The sequence below is a fragment of the Macrotis lagotis genome, chromosome X (assembly GCF_037893015.1).
Source record: "Macrotis lagotis isolate mMagLag1 chromosome X, bilby.v1.9.chrom.fasta, whole genome shotgun sequence".
In the NCBI taxonomy this organism is placed as follows: domain Eukaryota; kingdom Metazoa; phylum Chordata; class Mammalia; order Peramelemorphia; family Peramelidae; genus Macrotis; species Macrotis lagotis.
The window spans coordinates 552,028,186-552,049,816 of NC_133666.1; the positions used below are offsets into that span (position 1 = coordinate 552,028,186).

A 21,631-nucleotide genomic window follows, 5' to 3' on the forward strand; every position below is an offset into this window, starting at 1 on the left:
TTCAAAGGAGTTTATTATCTGGGTGGGAGGAGTTGGGGAGGGGGAGAAGAGAGAAGAGAACTGAATGGGCTATTATGTTTATAAATAAACCAGATACTAGGTAGAATGTGGTAGCAACAAATAAGCAATTTGGACAAAGTATTCTAGAAACTCTGGGTGAAAGAAAGAATACTTTTAAATTGGGGAATTAGAGAAGGCCTCCTGGAGGAGGTGGTATCTAAGCTGAGCCTTGAAAGAAGAAAAGGATTTTAAAAAGGATATGAAAGAAGGAATACATTGCAGATCAAGACTAAGGAACAACAATATTCTTTATTCATGAAGTGAATGACATCAGGGAAGTGAAGTCATGACATGCACATGAATTGAATTCGAGTGAGGTGGTTCTGTGCTAAGTCACCAGCCTCACTTTCTCCTCCAGAGCCAACTGGATCCAATAGCCAGATATAGTGAAGGACAAATGCAGATGGTCCTGAAAGTGAGGCACTCAGGGTTAAGTGACTTGCCCAAGGTCACACAGCTAATAAGTGTCAAGTCTCTGAGGCTGGATTTGAACTCAGGTCCTTCTGACTCTATTCACTGTGCCACCATCTAGTTTAGTCTGGCTAAAACATTGAATGAATGAATAGGATGAATGAGTATTATGAGATAAGGAGGCAAAGGGAGTTTATAACCATCCTATAGAAAGCATTTAATGCCTGAAAGACAATTTTGTAGTATAGTGGAAAGAACATTTGACTTTTTTCTCACTATTTCATGGAAAGGGAACAGAAGGAAGGGAGGAAGAAGAGGAAAAAAAAGAGGAGGAAGAGGAGTTTCCTTGGCTTCCTTCAAGACTGAATTCAAATCCTACCTTTTTTTTGAGAGTAATCTTTTCTAGTTTCCCCAAATGATAATGCCTTCTCCTCTGAGATTGTCACTGTCCTTCATTCTTTTTTTTTTTTTTTTTTTTAGGTTTTTGCAAGGCAAATGGGGTTAAGTAGCTTGCCCAAGGACACACAGCTAGCTAATTATTAAGTGTCTGAGACTGGATTTGAACCCAGATACTCCTGACTCCATGGCCGGTGCATTATCCACTGTGCCACCTAGCCGCCCCTTGTCCTTCATTCTTGAAGATCATGACATAAGGGAGGTGATGCCATGACATGCAAACTAGTTGGATTTAAGTGAAGGAATTCTGTACAAAGTCACCAGCCTCATTTTCTCCTCAGAGTCATGTGAGTCCAATGTCCAGATGTAGATCAGGACAACTGGAGATGGCTGTGGATGCAGGGATATATCTTGTGTAAATCTAATTATTTACATGTTGTCTTCCCCATTAGAATGTAAGCTCCTTGAAGGCAAGGAATATTTTTGTCTTTCTTTGTATCCTCCATGCTTAGCATAGTGCCTGGTAAATATTAAGTGCTCAATAAATGATTATTGACTTGATTTACAATCTTCTCTACCATAATCAACTTGCTTGAAAGCCATGGACAAGTGGCTTAACTTTCCTATGTCTTAGTTTGCTAATATGCAAAATGAAGATAATAATATCTGTAGTGCCTACTTTACAATGTAGTTTTGATCCACTAAGGCAATGTATATAAAGAGCTTATTCCCAGCTGGGTTCATTGTGTTTTATCTTAAGGCAATAGGAAACCACTGAAAGAGTTTGAGGAAGGGAATCACATGGTCAGATCTGTTTATCTGGGAAATTATTTTTCTGCTAAAAGAGTAAATGGGAGGAGAGCAGAAATTTGTTGAATTAAAATTCTCTGAATTAAAGTCTCCATTTTTCCAATGTCTTTTGTCTTTTCTCTTTCAGTGGCCCACATGTGCAATGTTATGGAACATAACTGTGCCCACTTCTGTATCAACACACCTGGCTCCTACCTTTGCAGATGTAAACAAGGATATATTCTGAACACAGATCAGAGAACTTGTAGAAGTAAGACTTTTTTTTGTAATTTGGCTACAATTGAAATCGCTCTTCTCTTCTTTCTCTCATTCCTTATCCTCTTTCTCCTTGTTTCCCTTTTCCTTTTTTTCCCTTTCCCTCTAAATAGGTCTACACTATTTGAATTTTCTCTACAATTCAATCAGTACCTTTCAAAAAAGGGCTCTCTTCCCCATGAGGGGCTTCTAGGTGGTATAGTGTATAGAGTATTGGGCTTAGAGTTAGGAAGACTCATCTTCCTGAGTTCAAATCCAGCCTTAGACACTAATTGGCTATGTAATCCTTGGCAAGTCACTTAACCCTGTTTGCCTCAGTTTCCTCATCTGTAAAATGAGCTAGCTAGAGAAAATGGTAAACCATTCCATTGCCCTTGCCAAGAAAGCCCCAAATGGGGTCATAAAGAGTAGGATATGGTTGAAATGACTGAACAACAACAATCCCAGCAACACCTGGCCACTAGGGAATATTTGTTTGATTCAGATGTTTTATTCAAGTTAAATTTATGTATGTAACTTTGGACTTTGAGATTAGCAAAGTACTTCATTATCTCATTTTATTATCACAACAAACATAAAAGGTAGGTTCCATTATTTTCCCCATTTTTCAGGTAAACAAACTGAGATTAAGGGAGTTTAAGAGACTTATCCAGGGTCAGATAGCTAGTAAGTGTTTGAGGCTGAATTTGAACTTAGGTCTTTCTGACTCCAGGCCCAGTGTTCAGAAATACTTGGCTACATATATATATATATATATATATATATATATATATATATATATATATATATCCTTCTTGTAAGTCTTACTCTTTTACTTAGTTTGTTGAAGCTCCTTCTAACTTATTATTTCATTAATTATTTACTGAAGGGTTATTGCAATGTTTATTCTCTCCTCACTTTTGATAAGAAGTGAACCTGAGGCACAACTAATAATTTTGTTTGCATCTACTATTTTAAGATCTCTTTTAGAGTTATGCAGGGACTAAGCTGCTTTGATGAAAAAGATTTTAAAGTCTATAAAACAAAAAAGCAAAGAAGTATAAAATGTTAATAGGGTCCTTGTGCTCTTTCAGGTCAGACAGCAAAGACTAGACAAATGGACTGATATTTGAGTCAACATGAGATCATCTTCCTTTGAGAGGGCAGAGGCACTTGTACATTAACATTATTTCCTGGGGCATTTGGGTGGCACAGTGAACAGAGTACCAGCCCTGGAATCAGGAGGACCTGAGTTCAAATCGGAACTCAGACACTTAATAATTACCTAGCTGTGTGACCTTGGGCAAGTCACTTAACCCCACTGACTTGCAAAAACTAAAAAAACAAAAAAAGAAAGACTCATTATTTCCTCTCATTTTTTAAAATGAGAGGAAAAAAAAAGAAAGAATTCACCAAAAACTTCCTAAAGTTTTTTTAAATGTTAGCATCAAACTCTGGAAAGTGAATGTATATGAATGCATGCATAAGTTTCCATAAATTTCACCATTCTAATTGAATAAAGTTTAAAGCAATGGTAATCTGATACATATTTAGTAATATGTAAAATTGTAGTTGTGTAATGTATTAATTGGGTATAAATTAAATAGTATAATATATATTTTATATATCTATATCTATATCTATATAAAACCCATAAATGGCTCTCTGACTTTTAAACAACCAAATTTTTAGTTTTCATCTTCTTATTTTGTTAATCCTCTGATAACTATAATCCATAAACTATAATTTAGTTTTCCACATATCATGTAAAATTTAATCACCGCTGTTATTTTCAAAGCTGAGATAGGATCATTGAGGTCTTTCTTCTGGGGAAGAAATTTTTTTTTTTTAGGTTTTTGCAAGGCAAATAGGGTCAAGTGGCTTGCCCAAGGCCACACAGCTAGGTAATTATTAAGTGTCTGAGACTGGATTTGAACCCAGGTACTCCTGACTCCAGCGCCAGTGCTTTATCCACTACACCACCTAGCCACCCCTGGCAGAAAATTTTTAAGGGTGCTTATACTGTTGTTGTTGAGTCATTTCTTGAGTCTTGAGTCTTGAGGTAAAAATCCTGGAGTGGTTTGTAATTTTCTTCTCCAGCTCATTTTATAAATGAAGAAATTGAGGCAAAGAGGGTTACTTGATTTGTCCATGGTCACAAAGTTGGTATCTGAGTTCAGATTTGAACTCAGGCCTTCCTGACTCCAGATCCAGCACTATTCACTGCACTACTTGTTTAAACACCGTTCCCCCCTCCCCCTAGAGTATTTATAGCACTAAGCTATCTTATTCCCCTCCAGGTCCTTCTTGTGCCCACCACCTGTAGCCTCAATCTAAGCCAAAATTTCTACCCTATACTGCTTGGTACTATGAACTTTGGAAAACCTGAAGAAAGCCCTCTAAATGATTTAAGAAGAATGATGGACCAAGAATGATTGGGAAATTGAAGGAGAAAGTGCAGTGACCCATATTTCCAGTTCAAGGTCACAAATTCAAACTCCTGGCAAGAGGAATTGTGAAACAAAGATAGTATAAAACCACAGACTAAGGACTCAGGGTTCTGAACTAGGCCAGGAGTTCTAAGAAGCCCAGAGCTGATCAAAGACTCAACCTTGAACTCAAGCCAGCAACAAAGACCCCCCACCCCACACACACAAAGGGACTCCCACAGCTTCAAGTTAGGCAAGTCTAGTGATAGATAACAGATTCTAGGCCCTGGCCAGATCACAGTTTAAAAAATCCAGAACCCACCATGAACTCATCATAGTCTCAAGTCAAACTTGATTGGTTTTCCAGAGAGTCCAGAGACCTGGACTTAGTGCTCTGAGCTCCAAGCTAGAGAAACAACACTACTCTCCTCTTCCTAGATCAGCAATTCAGGACCTAAAGAACAGAGCCCTCTGCCCAGGGATGCCCATGGTTGCCCAGAACATATCATGGACCCGGATCTGATAGCTCCCACCCAGTAACACAAGTAAGGATCTCCCAAATTGAGCCAGGCTCACAAATTCACCCTATAGGACTCGTAGCTAGACCAGCAAGACTAGATTGCCCAGATCAGATTATTGGAAGAAGAGAAAAAGATAAGGAGCATTATGAGGTCAGAGATGTCAAAGATGTAGACCCAGAAGGAGAAAATAGTTCTAAAACACCTATAAACAAAACCTCCCCAAAATACAAAAACAGAGAGAGAGAGAGAGAGAGAGAGAGAGAGAGAGAGAGAGAGAGAGAGAGAGAGATGCTTTTTAATGGAAAAATAAATTTAATTCAAAAATAAATTTAGAGGGATTAAATAATATTGTCCTGAGATTCCAGTTCTTCCCCTTCCCATTCCACAATTGCCCTATCCTTTTCTCTTCCAGGTGACTATACTACCAATCCTTTCCTTATCAGTAATTTAGCATTGTAGCATTATAAACCTTGCCTCCTCTCATCCTTATGACTGCATCCCAGATGATCCTCCCCACAGGCTTTATTTGTCCTAGATGCAAAAATTAATAGATCAATTCATCATTATAGTTTACCCATAAGGCAATGGAGAGACACATGGTGGATGTGAATTGACTGCAACATAGAACAATGAAGGTTCTTGCACAAGAAACTATAAAAGATAATATCAAAGGCAGGTTAGTCATGTAGTAAGAATGAGGGGTGACCAATGGACCTTGTATGCTGTATTGATATTCAGTCATTGTAAAGAGACCTGGACAAAGGACCCAAGCACATTAGGTGGGACTCTTGTAGAGGATTTTTAGGACTTGGACAAGAAGCACCCAGAAAGAGAAGGCTTGTGATCCTCAGTGGGTTCTTGAGGTCAAGAACTGTTTTTGTCTATTTTTATATCTCCAACACTTGATATAGTGTAAAACACAAAATGAATAATTAATAAATGCTGGTTGATAAATTGGTTGATTATTGGAGAAAGCTTCTATTTCAATGTGCTCACAGATTCACCTAAGTGAAGAAGTTTCTCTTTAAAACAATTATATCAGAACTTATACATTATATTGTTATCTTTCAAAGTAGTCTCCCAAGAGTTTATTCTAATAAGTTAGAATTCCATTTTGGAATTGTCTTCAAAGCTATTTTCTGAGCCCCTTATGAATAGAGAAGGGAGAGATCCAGCTGATTCACTTCTAAAGACTAGGGCTGGAAAATATTCCATTCATTATTTTTTATAGAGAGAGCATTCAGCATTAATATTGGGTGAGGAAAAATTTTAAAAAAATAAAACTTTCCCCTCAATATCTTGGAGTCAGGAAGACCTGGGCTCTGTTCCCAACTCAGACCACCCTAGGTATTGTAATTCTGATGTCAATTAATCACTCTGTACCTCAGTTTACTCATCTGTAAAACTAGGAGGTTGGACTTAATTTCTAAGATTCCTTCTATCTCTATATCTTCAATCCTAAGATTCTTCCAAAATCAGCCCATTCTATAAGATGTGACACTGTCCAGATGCCCCATTTCCATTACTGCCCTTCATCTTTCCCTTCAAGTTCCTTTTACATGCCTTCCTTTCATCTGATGCTGCCTTTCATCTCTTCCTTCGGTCAGATTCTTTTCCCTCTGAAACAAAAGGATTCAGCCCTGGTTGTCTATTTGTATGGAATCGGGTTTGTTGGTTTTTATTTTATTGTTTTAAAGACTTTCTCCTCCCCTTCTCATTTTTTCTGGAACATATCATTGCTATCTGGAAGCTCATGGAAATACAACATTTCAGAAACTTCATTTGGCAATCATTGTTGTTTTTCCTGTCCAAGACTCTCTTTTCTCTGTCCCAAACAGCATGATAAATGCATTTAAACTGCTTTCATTCTTTGGATAAGTTCCTGTTGTTTTTTCCCCCATGCTGCATATGTTCTTTAATGACTGCCCTTTCAGGGGGAGGGAGGGAAAGACCCAGGAGTGGCAGAGGGGGAATATGTTCTCAAGCTAGATCCATAGCAGAGGTTTCAATTACACAGTAGGAGGGTTTTTTGGTGGCTAGAGAATCCAGGCAGTCTTTACCTGTCATGGTTTATACACTATGCCATTTGTTTTATTGGCTTTAAGGAAGCTCAGGTTTTCCTTCCCCAGAGCACAGTAGACTGTCCTTTCCTTCCCCCAACCCCATCTTCTAGTGAGCCAAGGAGCTTTACTTGGCTTAACAATCTAAGACTATATAACATGCAGCCAGATCTCACAGTTGCATGCTGTTGTCCCAAGGAGTTTGGGAAATGAATAACTCATGACTACACCATTGGAGAGGGAATCCACAAAAGTGCTTCTTCTGCTGGTTATGGGTCTACAACATCATGTTTATATTTGAGGAACAGCATAATCTCCCCATTAGTTGCACTCATATTGCATACCTATATTAATAATAAATCAGTCTATCAACTGAATGTTAATTTAGTAATATAATTAATATAGATTTATTGAACTGTTTTTAATCTTGTGTCTAAGTAATTTTCCTATATCACTAGAAATACTGACTTTTTTTGTTTTGTTTGGTTCCTTTTTTTTTTTTTAAATGTCTGAGTCATCCTTTCTTACTTGGGCTGCTTATGGGACCGATCTTATTTGGCAAGGAGTATAAAACCTATCTCTATATCTTCAATCCTAAGATTCTTCCAAAATCAGCTCATTTCTATAAGATGTGACACTGTCCAGATGCTTGGTCAGTTTTGCCTCTCCTTACATGCTACATGGCCTTCATTTCCAGGGGTTTACCATATTAAAGTCTAATTTAGTATGGACCCCCTTCAGCTTAGCCCACTGCAGCTCAGAACTCTTAAGCTTGAGAGATCCACCAAATTCAGCCTCTTTTTAATAAAAATTATAAATGAGAATCACCATATATCATTTAATTATGACATTTCTTTTCTTAATGTTACTTTATTTTATCTTTTCCAATTACATGCAAAGATAGTTTTCAACATTCATCTTTTTGTAAACTTTTGAGTTCCATATTTTTCTATCACCCTCCTTTTTCTCCCATTTCCCCATGGCAGTAAGTAATCTGATCCAGGTTATATATACAATTGTGTTTAGCATATTTCTGTATTAGTAATTATGACATTTCTAAAGCATTTTACAGATGAAGAAACTGAGGTATAGAGAAGTTCAGTGATTTGCCAGTGCCCATAGGGAGGAAATGTCTAGCATGGGATTTGAATCCAGAGGTCCCTGATTCAAAGGCATTAAGGGGAAATTTCCATTTTTTCCCTTATCTTCCTCCTGCTGTGGCACAATGGGCCTGGAGTCAGGAAGATATAAGTTCAAATCTGGCCTCAGTCACTTATTAGTTGTGTGACAATTTTGAGATAGTCCTCTGGCATAAGGGAGTCCCTTCTGGGAGATTGCAGGGTTCCCCTATTGACCCTCACTTTGTACAACTTCATTTACAATGTCATATTCTCCCCCCAACCCCAGGGTAGATGTAGATGGCAATAGGTTAAGTCTTTGCCAGAGTTCCTCATTTATGTCTAAGGACAGGACCCTTAAAGTAAGGCAGAGACATCAGGGAAACCAATCCCTTTAATAAGTTTGAGTGCTGAGAATATCATGTAAAAACAATAAAAATTAGCATAATGTAAAGTTTTATTGACTCAGCAATACAGTGATCAAAAACAATACTAAAAGACTTGTGATGCAAAATGGCATCCACATCCAGAGAAAAGAGATCAAAGAATACTATTTTTAATTTGTTTTTTGTTTTTTCTTTCTGGTGGTTTTTCCTTTTTGTTCTAATTCTTCTCTTACACCATGACTAATATGAAAATATGTTTAATATGAGTTTGTATGTAAAACCTAAATCAGATTGCTTGCTGTCTTGGGAAAGGGAGGAGGAAAAGGAGGGAGAAAATTATTCAAAAATGAATGTTGAAAACTATCTTTACATATAATTGGAAAAGTAAATAAATAACAAACTTTAAAAAAAAAGCTTTATTGCAAATAATGAAGAACAGAGGGAAGGGATAAGAAGAAGTGGAGTGGCATACTATTCAGCCATATGTACTAACTAAGTGTAATACTTTCTAAGGGTCGCAGCTGTTTTGGGGAGCACAGGTATGAGTTTATTCAGCAGGAAGGAGGTGTTTCCAGAGAGGGGTACTGCTTCTGGAAGGAAGGGTATACTCTTGAGTGCTCTTCCAAGATGGGTCAGGGCAAAATATTATTTGGAGGGGTTTGTTATTATTATCATTATTACACCCTTCTTAACAATGACCCTGTGCAAATCATTTAACTACTTTCTACCTCAGTTTCCTCAATTGTAAAAATGTGAATAATAATAGCATCTACCTCCCAGAGCTGTTTGTGAGGATCTAATGAGATAATTGGGGCAACCAGGTGGTACAGTAAAGTACTAGGCCTGAAGTCAGGAAGGCTCAAATTCCTGAGTTCAAATATGACTTTAGATACTTACTGGCTATGTGACCCTGAGCAAGTCACTTAACCCTGTTTGCCTCAATTTCCTCATCTATAAAATGAGCTGGAGAAGGAAATAGCAAACCTCTCTAGTACCTTTGCCAAGAAAACCCCAAAAGGGGTCATGGAAAGTCAAACAGAACTGAAATGATTGAACAACAACAAAAATGAAATATTATTTGTAATGCACTTAATAAAGGACCTAATAGGTGCTTCGCACTTATTCCCTTTCTTCCCAGGACCATCATATTCACAGATAAGATAGAGAGGCTTAAGACCTGCCTGTTCAGTACTGGAAAGCAAGAAGATGACTTGTGTTACCATTTCTAGTACTTCCTATTGTTTGAAAAAAAAATAGCCTTGTTTCTTGGCAGATCATCAGAGCAAAATGTAAACTTTTGAGGACAGAAATGAATGTCTGTTGAATTGAATTCAATCAAAGGCACAGACCTACTCACTCTTTTGCTGCTCTCATGCTCTCAGGTCCCAACCACCACCAACACCACCACCCCTATTTTCACAAACATGAAAATAACTAAAGGCTTCAAAAATGGTAAAACTACAGCACGCCAGGGCTTCTCATAACCTGGCATTCAAACTCATTTGTCAGAATGTTCCAATTTAGACCTTATTCTTCCCAACATTGTTACTGATCAAAGCTCAATGTAGAGATGATCCCATTAGATTGCTGAGAATCCCCGTTTGACACTCCTCATTTACCCATTCACCATGATATTTTCTAACCTTTACAGGTAATCACATCCCTTAACAGGGATGCTAAGAAAGGTTCACTTTTTAACCTACTCCAAAAGCTCTATAATATAATCTCTTCTAATTCTGCCACTGATCACTCCAAGCAGCAACACTTGAGAGGGACCTTGCTTTCTTCAGCCCTTCTTCATACCTTTTGTTAAAAATAAGCATAGGCTACTTTCCAACTACTCCTACTCCATTGTTTACCAGAATTTTTCATACCTCTCTCCTGTATTGGGGAAAATGAAACAATCCCTGCCCTCAAGGAAGCTAGCAATTCTAAGAGGCAGAGGGAGGCATTCCAGATATGGAGAACAATTTACACAGGGCAGAGAGATGAGAGACCATATCATGTGTGAGGGACATCAAGAAGACTAGCTTGGCTGGATCATATTAATAAATATTAAGGCTGGAAAGGTACAGCAGTAAAAGGCTTTAAATGACAAACAGAAAAGTTTGTATTCAATCCTAGAAGTAATAGGAACCCATTGAAAATTCTTGAGCTAGGGGCTTGAATATGTGCAAAATGCTATTTTAAGAAAATTAATTTGGCAGTATGTAAAATGTATTAGAGGCGAGGAAGAGACTGAAAATGGGGAGATTAGCTAGGACCTATTACAATACTCTTCTGAACTATGGTGATGGCCATGATAATGAAAAGAAGATGGATAAGAGCATTAGTCAAACTTGGTGACTGATTAGATGTATGGGTTGATAGAGAAGTAGAAATCAAGAGTGACTCTGAAGTTTTGAATCCAAGTGCTTAGAAAATAATATGGGGGAAGGGTGGTAAGGACAGAGTGTTATAGGGAAACTGATCACACACTGCCTCAAGTGCCAAGGATAGATACAAAAAAAAAAAGCAAAGACAGTCCCTGTCCTCAAGATTACATTCTAATGGGTGGTGATGGAGTGATATATCTATCTATATCTATCTATCTATCTATCTATCTATCTATCTATCTATCTATCTATCTATCTAATGTGTATATATATACATATATATAGCTATAGATATCTATATATGGATATGGATATGTACAAATATAATTTTTGCAAGTTGAGTTTGAGGTGACAGTGGTAATTTTAAATGGAAATGCCCTATAGACAGTTGGAAATGGGATATGAGACTTCACAAAGAAGCTAACGCAGGAAATGCAGATTTCATAATTACTGTGAAGGTGATAATTTAAACTATGAAAGTAGATGAGATTTCTGGGAGAAAATAAAGTGAAAGAAGGGTCAAGTACCAAGGATTCAGACTTCCAATCCACACTCATTTAGGGGAGAGAAGGAAGAAATGAATCACAGATAAGCTTCTTTTTTCTCATTTATTCTTTATTTTTATATAAATATTTTGTTTTCCAATTATATAAAATATACACTATATATACACAATAGTAATTTCCACCAATCATTTTTAAGTTTTGAATTTTTCAATTTTCCCCCTCCCTCCCTTCTCTCCCCCTCACCCAACAGAAGGCAATCTGATAGACTTTTTTATTTTATTTATTTATTTAAGGCAATGGGGTCAAGTGACTTGCCCAAGATCACACAGCTAGGTAATTATTAAGTGTCTGAGGTCGGATTTGAACTCAAGTCTTCCTGACTCCAGGGCCACTGCTCTATCCACTTCGCCACCTAGATGTCCCCAAACAATTTTACATTTGTTTCCATGATATACATATATCAAAATTGAATGTGTTGAAAGGAAAAAAAAATGTATCTTTAAGGAAGAAAGAAAATATTAGGGATAGAAAAATTATGTAATACATAAGATGACTTTTTAAAAATTGAAAATAATAATCTTTGGTCTTCATTTAAACTCCACAGTTCTTTCTCTGGATACTGATGGTATTCTCTATCACAGATCCCCTAAAATTGTTCCTGATTATTGCATTGATGGAGTGAGCAAGTCCATCAAGGTTGATCATCATCCATGTTGTTTTTAAGGTGTTCAGTGTTCTGGTTATGCTCATCTCACTCAGCATCAATTCATACAAGTCTTTCCAGGCTTCTCTGATGTTCCATCCCTCCTGATTTCTATTAGAACAATAGCGTTCTATTACATAAAAATACCACAATTTGTTCAGTCATTCCACAATTGATGGACATCCCCTCAATTTTTCAATTCTTTGCCACTTCAAAGAGAGCTGCTATGAATATTTTTGTACAAAGTGATGTTTTACCCTTTTTTCATGATCTCTTCAGGTTATAGACGCAATAGTGGTATTTCTGGATCAAAGGGTTTGCATAGTTTTATTGCCTTTGGGCATAATTCCAAATTGCTCTCCAGAAAGGCTGGATCAGTTCACAACTCACCAACAAGCATCAGTGTCCCAGATTTCCCACATCCCTTTCAACACTGATCATTGTACTTTCTGGTCATATTGGCCAATCTGAGAGGAGTGAGCTGGTAACCCAGAGATGCTTTAATATGCATTTCTCTAATCAGTAATGATTCAGAGCAATTTCTCATATGACTATAGATAGCTTTGATTTCCTCGTCTGAAAATGCCTTTGCATATCCTTTGACCATTTGTCAACTGGGAAATGGCTTATTTTTTTTTTTATAAATTTGACTCAGTTCTGAGTCCTTTGTCAGAAACACTAGTTGTAAAAATTGTTTCCCAGTTTACTACATCTCTTTTGATCTTGGTTAGAGTGGTTTTGTTTGTGCATAAGCTTTTTAATTTAATTTAATGTAATTAAAATTAACCAGTTCTTTTTTTATAATGTTCTCTTAACAGATAAGTTACTTATTCCTTGTTCAACCCCTTTCCCCAAAGTCTATATCCAGCATTAAAATAAACAGGAATGATGCAAAGCTGTGGCTAGGACATCCTTACTGTAAGCAAAAGTGTAACTGTCTGGAAGCAGCAGGTAGCAGACTTTATACTTACCTCAGGCCACAGTGTACAAGTATACAAAGTATTACCTTGCAAGAAATGCATCTTCAGGTAGTGGTCAACTGACCATTTGACTTGAAGGACCATATACTGCTACTGTGCACACTGGTGAATTATGAACTTTTAGAGAATATTGTGGAGCAGCTAGATAGAGCACTGGCCCTGGAGTCAGGAGGACCTGAGTTCAAATCCAGTAGACAATTCAAGACACTTAACCCCATTGCCTTGCAAAAAACAAAAACAAAAAATAACAAAAAAGAGAATATTGAGTTGTTGAGCTAATGAATCGCATATATTCCAGAAGAGGCTAAGGGTTTATAATATTCACATCAAGAGAAAGGATACATGAACTTGAATAGCATAAACCCTTCATTAGCCTATCCTAACTTCTGATCATTGATTTTCTTTTTTTTGGTTTTTGTTTTTTTGTTTTTTAGGTTTTTGCAAGGCAAATGAGGTTAAGTAGCTTGCCCAAGGCCACACAACTAGGTAATTATTAAGTGTCTGAGGCCGGATTTGAACCCAGGTACTTCTGACTCCAGGGCTGGTGCTCTATCCACTACACAACCTAGCTGCCCTCTGATCATTGATTTTCACAAATGATCAATCAATAAATATTCATTGGGTAACCAGTATGTCCCAGGCACTGTGCTAAATGTTGGGACATAAAAAGAGACAAAAGATGACTCAAGTACCTAAAAATTCTAAATTTGACAAGACTCTAGAGCTCTCAAAAGATAACATAACATAGTAGCTAAAGAACCAGACTAGGAATCAGGTTCAAGGGTAGCTAGGTGGCACAATGGAATCAGGAATCACTAGCTGTGTGACTCTGGGAAAATCATTTAACACTATCTGCCCTAGTTTCCTCATATGTAAAATGAGTTGGAAAAAGTAATGGAAAACCCATTCCAATACCTTTATGAAGAAAACCCCAAATGGGATCATAAAGAGTTGGGCACAAGTGAAGTGACTGAACAACAACTACTACTACTATTGGTAGTAGTAGTAGTAGTAGTAGTAGTAATAGTAGTAGTAGTAGTGGTAGTAGTGGTAGTAGTAGTAGTAGTAGTAGTAGTAGTAGTTGTCAGAGTAGTGATGTGATGGTAGTGGTAGTGGTAGGGGTGATTGTGGTAGTGGTGGGGGGGTAGTGGTGGTGGTGGTGGTGGTGGTAGCAATAGTGGTAGAGGTAGAGGTAGTAACTCTCTACTGCAGAGAACACAATTCCAATGTGTTGCCAAATGTACATTTACCTAAAAAGCTATTTTACAGAGAACTCATACTAGTAAGTGTGTGGAGGTCAAAAGAAGTACAAAGACATTCTCAAGGTTACTCTGATCAGCCATAATGAAACATGTTTCTTGACCTCAACATAGTGTTGTCTTGTTCTTTGAGCATGAAGGATGAATAGCAGTAGTAGTAGAAGTAGTTGTGGTGGTGGGTGGTAGTGTTGATACAAAGGCATATCCTCAAGCTTCCTATAAATCTATTTAAATAACTGAGTTTTGGTTAAAACTCTAAATTCTAAAGAATTTTTATCCTTTCTCAAGAAAAGCCCAATCTTGTTTAGGAAGCAGAACAGAGAATCAACAAAGTTAAACTGGCATAGGAAAGAATCTAAAGAACAGCTGTGACATGTTTGATAGGACAGGTTTATTTTCTTTTTTTTTTTAATGTAGAAGTATAGTTGATGACTCACATGTATTGTTGACAGTCTTTAAGCAAACTGCAGCTGTCATAATAAGCTTGGAGCCTCTGGACTCAATGAAAAAGAAGGGATAAGCTTTCAAATGCAGATGATGGGTTTTGTCTGTCTTTGTTTTCACTCACTTCTATGTCTGCCCATTGGTAGTAAATCAACTCTTTAAACTGTTTTTAGATTTTGGAACAAGTCACATAGACTATCTTTCCAAAGTATTAGTAACTAGAAAAGTAGACATGCTTTCTACCTTGTCCCATTAAATGCATTTTGCTTCCAAGGTTTTGAATTCAGTGGCAGAAGAGATGAGGGAGCTGAATAATTTCTGGCAAAATAATTCATTTCAATTCACTTCTAATGTATTTAATACATATATATTTTGGATTGAGTTCTGATATACCAAACAGTCTACAAATCTTCTGATTTAACACAGACTGATATGAGCCAAAGAAACCAATAGTTCTACCCTGTATTCCCCATCCAAGGTAATTCAGTCAACATTTCTCACATCATATGGGTTGAGTAGAGATGGCTTTACCAAGTCACAATCATTTAAAATAAGATTGCCTGTGGTTCTCTTGTGGGAACTCAGATTTCTGGGAGTTCATCTTCTAGGGAAGTTTTTAGCCTCAAATTTGCTATCACATGCTTTTACTTTACACAAACCAAAGAATACAGGATCATACACAGATACAAATCTCTCCTAAAAGGCTCCTAAAAATTGAAAGGGGAGAAAGTGGATTTTGCTGAAGCAAAGTTGTCTTTTGGAATGGAGACTTTCAAGATTTGCCCAGAGCTTTTATAAAACACAAAATTTCCTTGTCAGCTGTGCAAGCACAATTCAGCCTTAGAATTTACAAAGCAGTCTATTCTTGCCAAAGAAGAACTTTTTTTAAAATTCGAGTCTGACATTTACAGTCAGTATTTTTCTAAGTACTCAACTTAATAAAATCATCTTATGGGCACTAATCCAGGCTTACATTATTGGGAACTGGCACATTTGTCTTTGGGTCTCCAACCAAATACCCCACCCTGCCCTTGTTTGGCCTTCCTCTGGCCCATGTCTGAGAGCTTGTTTTTTTTGGCAAGTCATCCTCATGCACCTTGTTGATTAACCATGACCTAGGTTCTCAAAGTACTCACTCCAAACATTTCTCATTGTAGTGCTCTCTGCTGTTTCTAGGCCTGTTCAGATTTATTTGTCTCTTCACAATGCCTTATAAGATAATAATTACTACTACTACCACCATCACTAGTACTACTACTATTACTACTATCACCACCACCACCACCATCACCATCATCACTACTATCATCATTACTATCACCCCACCACCACCAGCATCACCACTACTACTACCCACCTAGCTAACTATTTATAAAGTGCTATTATATTTCAATAGGGTGTATGGGGTGTTTAGGGAGGGCTAGTATCTCTGGTGTGATGACTTAATGCTCTTCCATCTTTGGTGTCTACCCATGAATCCAAGATACTCTAGCATGTGCAGTGGTCCCCTACTAGTAAAATACTCTTCCAATTGAGCTAAATCAAGTTGGGGGTAACCAACATGATCTCAAACCCATCAGCAGTAGAGGTGGGGGTTTATCCCAAGCATGTGAAGACTTCTTCAGTCAGAATGGGTGGATGAGAATAATTTGTTCTAATGGTCATGAAGTGAGTCCTGTGAAGCTTAGTCAGAAATCGAAGATGACAAGGTCACCTACTACATCTTGAACCAACCCTAGTGCTTTTGACTTTTGTCTTGTCACTAGAACTGGATGACTCTGGAAGAGAGGGAGGTTGGTGGCTCTTAGTTCTCTTTGAAAACAAAGAACAAATGACACTATGTTTTAGCCACTCTATTTTGTGCTTTACAAATATTATTTCATTTGATCCTCAAAACAACCCTATAGTAGATACTACTGTAATTCACATTTTTACAGTTGAAAAAACTTGAGGCAAAAAGGTTTTAAGTGACTTACCCAGGATCATACAGCTATTAAGTATCTGAATTTGAACTCAGGTTTTTCTCATTCCAGGTTAAGCACTCTATCTACTTTGCCTGACACCTAGCTGCTCTAACTAATCTGATTAAATGTTCTTGTTAATGGAAGAAAACTGAGGAAGCCCTGGGCCCAGACATTTTAGCAAAGGCCTTCAGGAACTAGTGCCCTTACTTTCCTCTTTGAACCCAAACCAAGGGATTGACTTTTATTTTATTTTTGCAAGGCAGTGGGGTTAAGTGGCTTGCCCAGGGTCACATAGCTAGGTAATTGTTAAGTGTCTGAGGCCTGATTTGAACTCAGGTACTCCTGACTCCAGGACCGGTGCTCTATCCACTGTGCTATCTAGCCACCCCTTCTAGGATGGTATTCTTAGCAAACCTATTCTGTCTTATGGAAAAGTTTTTGCAGTGAGAATATACTGGTAAAATGAAAGGCAAAGGTTAGGAGTCACTGGGAATTGGACTTAAAATGAATAATGAGAAGAAAAGGGGGGTTATAGTAACAGTAGAAGCCTGAGACTTCTGGGAAAAGCAAAGCAGTTGAATATGGGGTAGAAGTAGAAAGGAAATTATATTTTGAAAACTTTAGTTCACTTGAGGAAAGAAAATGAGCATCATGAGTCAAGCAGAGTACACTTCTTTACATATAACTGGGGTTCAGTAAGTCAAGTTAAAAGCGCATATTAAACTAAGTGTTGGGGATACAAAGCTTAGTGTTGGGGATACAAAGAAAGGCAGAAAAGTCTGCCCTCATGAAATTTGAAATCTAAATAATTGTACAAACAAGATAGGAACAAGATTAATTGAAGGCAATCTCAGGGGGGAATACATTGGCATTATTGGAGAAATGGGAAGAGATTCTTGCCAATATAATGAGACTTTAACTGAGATTTGAAGGAAGCCAGGGAAGCCAGGAGGTGAAGGTTAGGAAGGAAAAGTATTTTTAAAGTATAGTCTGTTTTAAAAATAGTTATGCCCACTATAGGAGAAAGGACAGACATGACTTTTTTCCTTAAGTTTTTCTGGTAGAAAAAGAAAATACTAAGGGCAAATATCCTTTTTAAAAAAATGATGAAAAGGACAGGATCTCTTGTAATTAATGAATAATACCTGATCTGCTAAGTTGGAAATTCATCCCAAGAAATCATGAATTCTGGTTAAGCTTAGAAATTTGAGCAATGCTTAATTATGAATGAGGAAAGTGAAGACTATTTTATGTCTTTTTATTTCTTTAAAATCTTATGGTCTAATGCTTTGATATTTCTATATTGCTTATACTTTTGTGCATTTATGATTTCATTGATGTGGGCTCTCTCTCCAGTAATATAGATTATAACTCATTCACACTTTCTCATCTTGTATTATTCTTACCATGTCATTCCATCACTCCCTCCCACATGAGCTACCAATGGTACTTGAGGCCTTCCTATAAAGAAGAATTTCTAGATATTAGGGTTATTAGATATAACATCTGTTATTAGAGAGATATTTGTTGTTTCTCCCTCTCAATACAAGACTGACCCACTTCCCAAAGACAAGTCCAAAAATAAGAAAGCTTGAAGTACCAGTTTTGCTGGCAATGTGACCTTAAAACAGGACTACCACATAGTAATGATCATTCAGCAACTTTTTCTAATTCATTGATTTATCGATTGACATTCTGTTGGGTGTGTCCATCATATTGTTACTTGGAGCAGCTGGAAGATCAGTGAAAGTGTTACACAATTTCCCAAATGTAAGTCTTGTAACTCAGTCTTCTGTCTTCCCTTTCAATTCTGGGTCTAGCTCACAAGCCATCTACAGGGTCTGTTCAAGGTATATATCCTGGTGTACCAATACAATGAACTGTCTATGAGATTGTAGATCATAATCTCAGCAATATGCATTCTTCATCCTAATGTTTTTTCTTGTAAAGACAATTTTTTTCATGTAAAGACAATTTTTAACAATTATACTTTTATATAAAATTTTGAGTTCCAAACTTTTCTTCCTCCCTAAGATGATATAGACTTGATATAAATATTTATGTGCAATTGTACAAAATTTATTTCCACATTAGTAATTTTGTGAAAGAAGAAATAGAGCAAAAATTTGAAAAAAATGAAAAAATAAAGTGAAAATAATATGCTCAATCTGTACTCAGATTCATCAGTTCTTTCCCTGGATATGGAAAGTATTTTCCATCATGAGTGTTTGGACTTGTCTTGGATACTTCTATTGTTAAGAAGAGCTAAGTGATTCATAGTTGATTATGGTGCTGTTACTGTGTACAAGATTCTCCTGGTTCTGCTTACTTCCATGGTTTTTCTTGGAAGGACTAGTAGATCACTTTTTTTTTTAGGTTTTGCAAGGCAGATGGGGTTAAGTGGCTTGCCCAAGGCCACACAGCTAGGTAATTATTAAGTGTCTGAAACTGGATTTGAACCCAGGTACTCCTGACTCCAGGGTGGGCGCTTTATCCACTGCGCCACCTAGCTGCCACCTAGCTGCCCCCTACTAGATCACTTTTTTCTGAGTGCCTGGATCTCACTGAAAAGGTCTTGTGGTATTCTTTGCAATTCAACAGACACTATTTACATACAAGGCCTTGGTGTCAGATACTAGAAATTTAAAGACAAAAATCAAACAGTTCCTGCCCTTCATGAGCTTATAGTCTCCTGGGGTTTATGACAAGTAAATACATAAATAAATCCAAGCTTCTCCCCAAAACTGAAACTCATCCTTTTGACAACAGTATTCTTTTGATGAAGCTGTATAGGGTTGGGACTCACAGTATAAAATAATAGCTAATATTTACTTAGTACTTTAAGGTTTGTGAAATGCTTCATGTATATTATATCATTTATTCCTCACATCAACCCTGTTAGGTAAAGGCTTTTATTATTCCCATTTTATAGATGAAGAAACTGAGGCTGAGGGAAGTTAAGTGACTTCTCCAGGGTCATAGAATAAGTCACAGAACAGGTATGATTAGAATTCAGATCTTCCTAACTCCCTGTCAACAGCATTCTTGCAATACACTGCCCCCACTTAGCTACTTAAGAGTATCACAGTACTGAAGAATTAAAATTATGGGTCATTGGAGAAGCACATGATGACATGAATAAGCTGTTTTAGGCTGCCAGGAATTATGCAAGAGAATTTATTTCAAGGAAATTATCAGAGATAGGTTGAATGAGTAAAAAAAGAAAATGGAAGAGTAAGGCAATGAAAATGAAAAAGAACCAGTACTACATTGGTATCCATGAAATGTCAAGTATAATATGGTCTGCAGGATGGTGGTTGGACCCTCTGAGAAGTATTTTATATGATAACATAGATAAGGGTCACCCATAATGAGAAGGCATGGGTGGATTGCCATATGCAATATTTTTTAACACCAAACTTTATTTTTTTTTGTTTTTTAGGTTTTTGCAAGGCAAATGGGGTTAAGTGGCTTGCCCAAGGCCACACAGCTAGGTAATTATTAAGTGTTTGAGACTGGATTTGAACCCAGGTACTCCTGACTACAAGGCCGGTGCTTTATCCACTACGCCACCTAGCCGCCCTCCAAACTTTATTTTGAAATGTAAAACCCATTCCTAGGTCAAGGCTGACACAAAAACAGATCCATGGATTTGGCTAAAAACCATGGTTTGCCTATTTACTTGGATGAATCACAGGATCATGGATTTAGGCCCAGAAAAACAACAACAGCCTAGAGAAAATTGCCTTCTGATTTCTCCAAACTCTCCCAAGTCCTATTTCTTTTAGAGATCTTAGGGAAGATTACTGTGATCCTAGTCACCTCTGGGATTATAAATCATAGTGCTGATGCTCAAAGAAGTTTAACCTCAAAGTCCTTTGTTCCTTGCTTAGGTTTTATTACTAGCACCTAAAGAACTTGCTCCATGGAGTGGAAAACACTAGAAAATCATTGATGTTTTTCAAAAGCTTAGACTATCATTTGAAAACATCTGTATTGTTTTCTGATTGAAATGCTGGTTTCCAGAAAAACACTGCAGTTGGTTTCTCAGAACCCAGTCTGTATCCATTTGATCATATTTGTTTAATTAAATTAACTCCTCACCACATCTTCCTTCAGCTTGTATAAATTCCAATGGCCATAAATCCCAGAGACTATAAAAACAGCATGAAAGGAGAACAAATCAAGCCAGCTGGAAAGCTTTCCATTTGAGGTAAAGGGGTTGGTAAATCATTAGTGTAAATGAAAAGGGGAAGGGGTTTATCTTCATTAAAAATCCTGGTTTGATTTATCAACAGTTTTTGTTCTTGATGGAGTCATCTTTCTAGAAATAATAATAATTAGCTATTTTTAGTCCTACTTCCTCTTTTTTGTAGAAGCCTTCCAGTTGGGATTTGAACCCCTGACTCCAAGTCCAATGATATTTACTCTTTACCATATGGTCACATCAGAGTGAATTATCATACTTTGGAGCATCATGAAGACACATGGGAATGTCTTATCCTGGCTTTCTTCACCTTCAGAGGCGGTCTGCTTGGCTGCCACATTTCTGGCTTCAAATGCTTACACACCCAGATTTCAGTCTTCCAAAGCCGAAAGCTCAAAAGTTCCTCTGAAGGCCCATGTGAAGATTAAACATGATTGTCAAGATAAAAAGGATGTCTCAACTGCTTATATCACTATACTTGTGATTAATCCAGCAAATGGGAAAATATGGCCACAGTTTCCAAAGAGCAGAAGTTTATAACAGGAAGCTAAATGAAGCACATTTCCTGATGCTACTGAATTTAATAATCCCTAATCCTGGACACAGCATTTCTTCTTGGATCCAGAACAGGGGTCTCCAATGTGGGGACAATGACCTGATCAAAAGGGGAAAAAAGGAGATAAAAAAGCTCTCTGAAAAAAATAAAACATAGAATGAAGCTAAAGGAAGCTGATGACCTTGTGAGAAATAAAGAAACAATAATACAAA

General features: G+C 37.2%; 1 protein-coding gene across 2 annotated transcripts in view; it reads left to right on the forward strand.

Annotated features, from left to right (window-relative positions):
• Positions 1-21,631, forward strand: part of MATN2 (matrilin 2) — a 210,364-nt gene that overhangs the window by 101,792 nt on the left and 86,941 nt on the right. For both annotated transcript variants that reach the window (XM_074200464.1, XM_074200463.1), the window contains exon 4: positions 1,805-1,927. In XM_074200464.1, the coding sequence (XP_074056565.1) occupies positions 1,805-1,927 (123 nt within the window). The remainder of the gene's footprint in view (positions 1-1,804; positions 1,928-21,631) is intronic.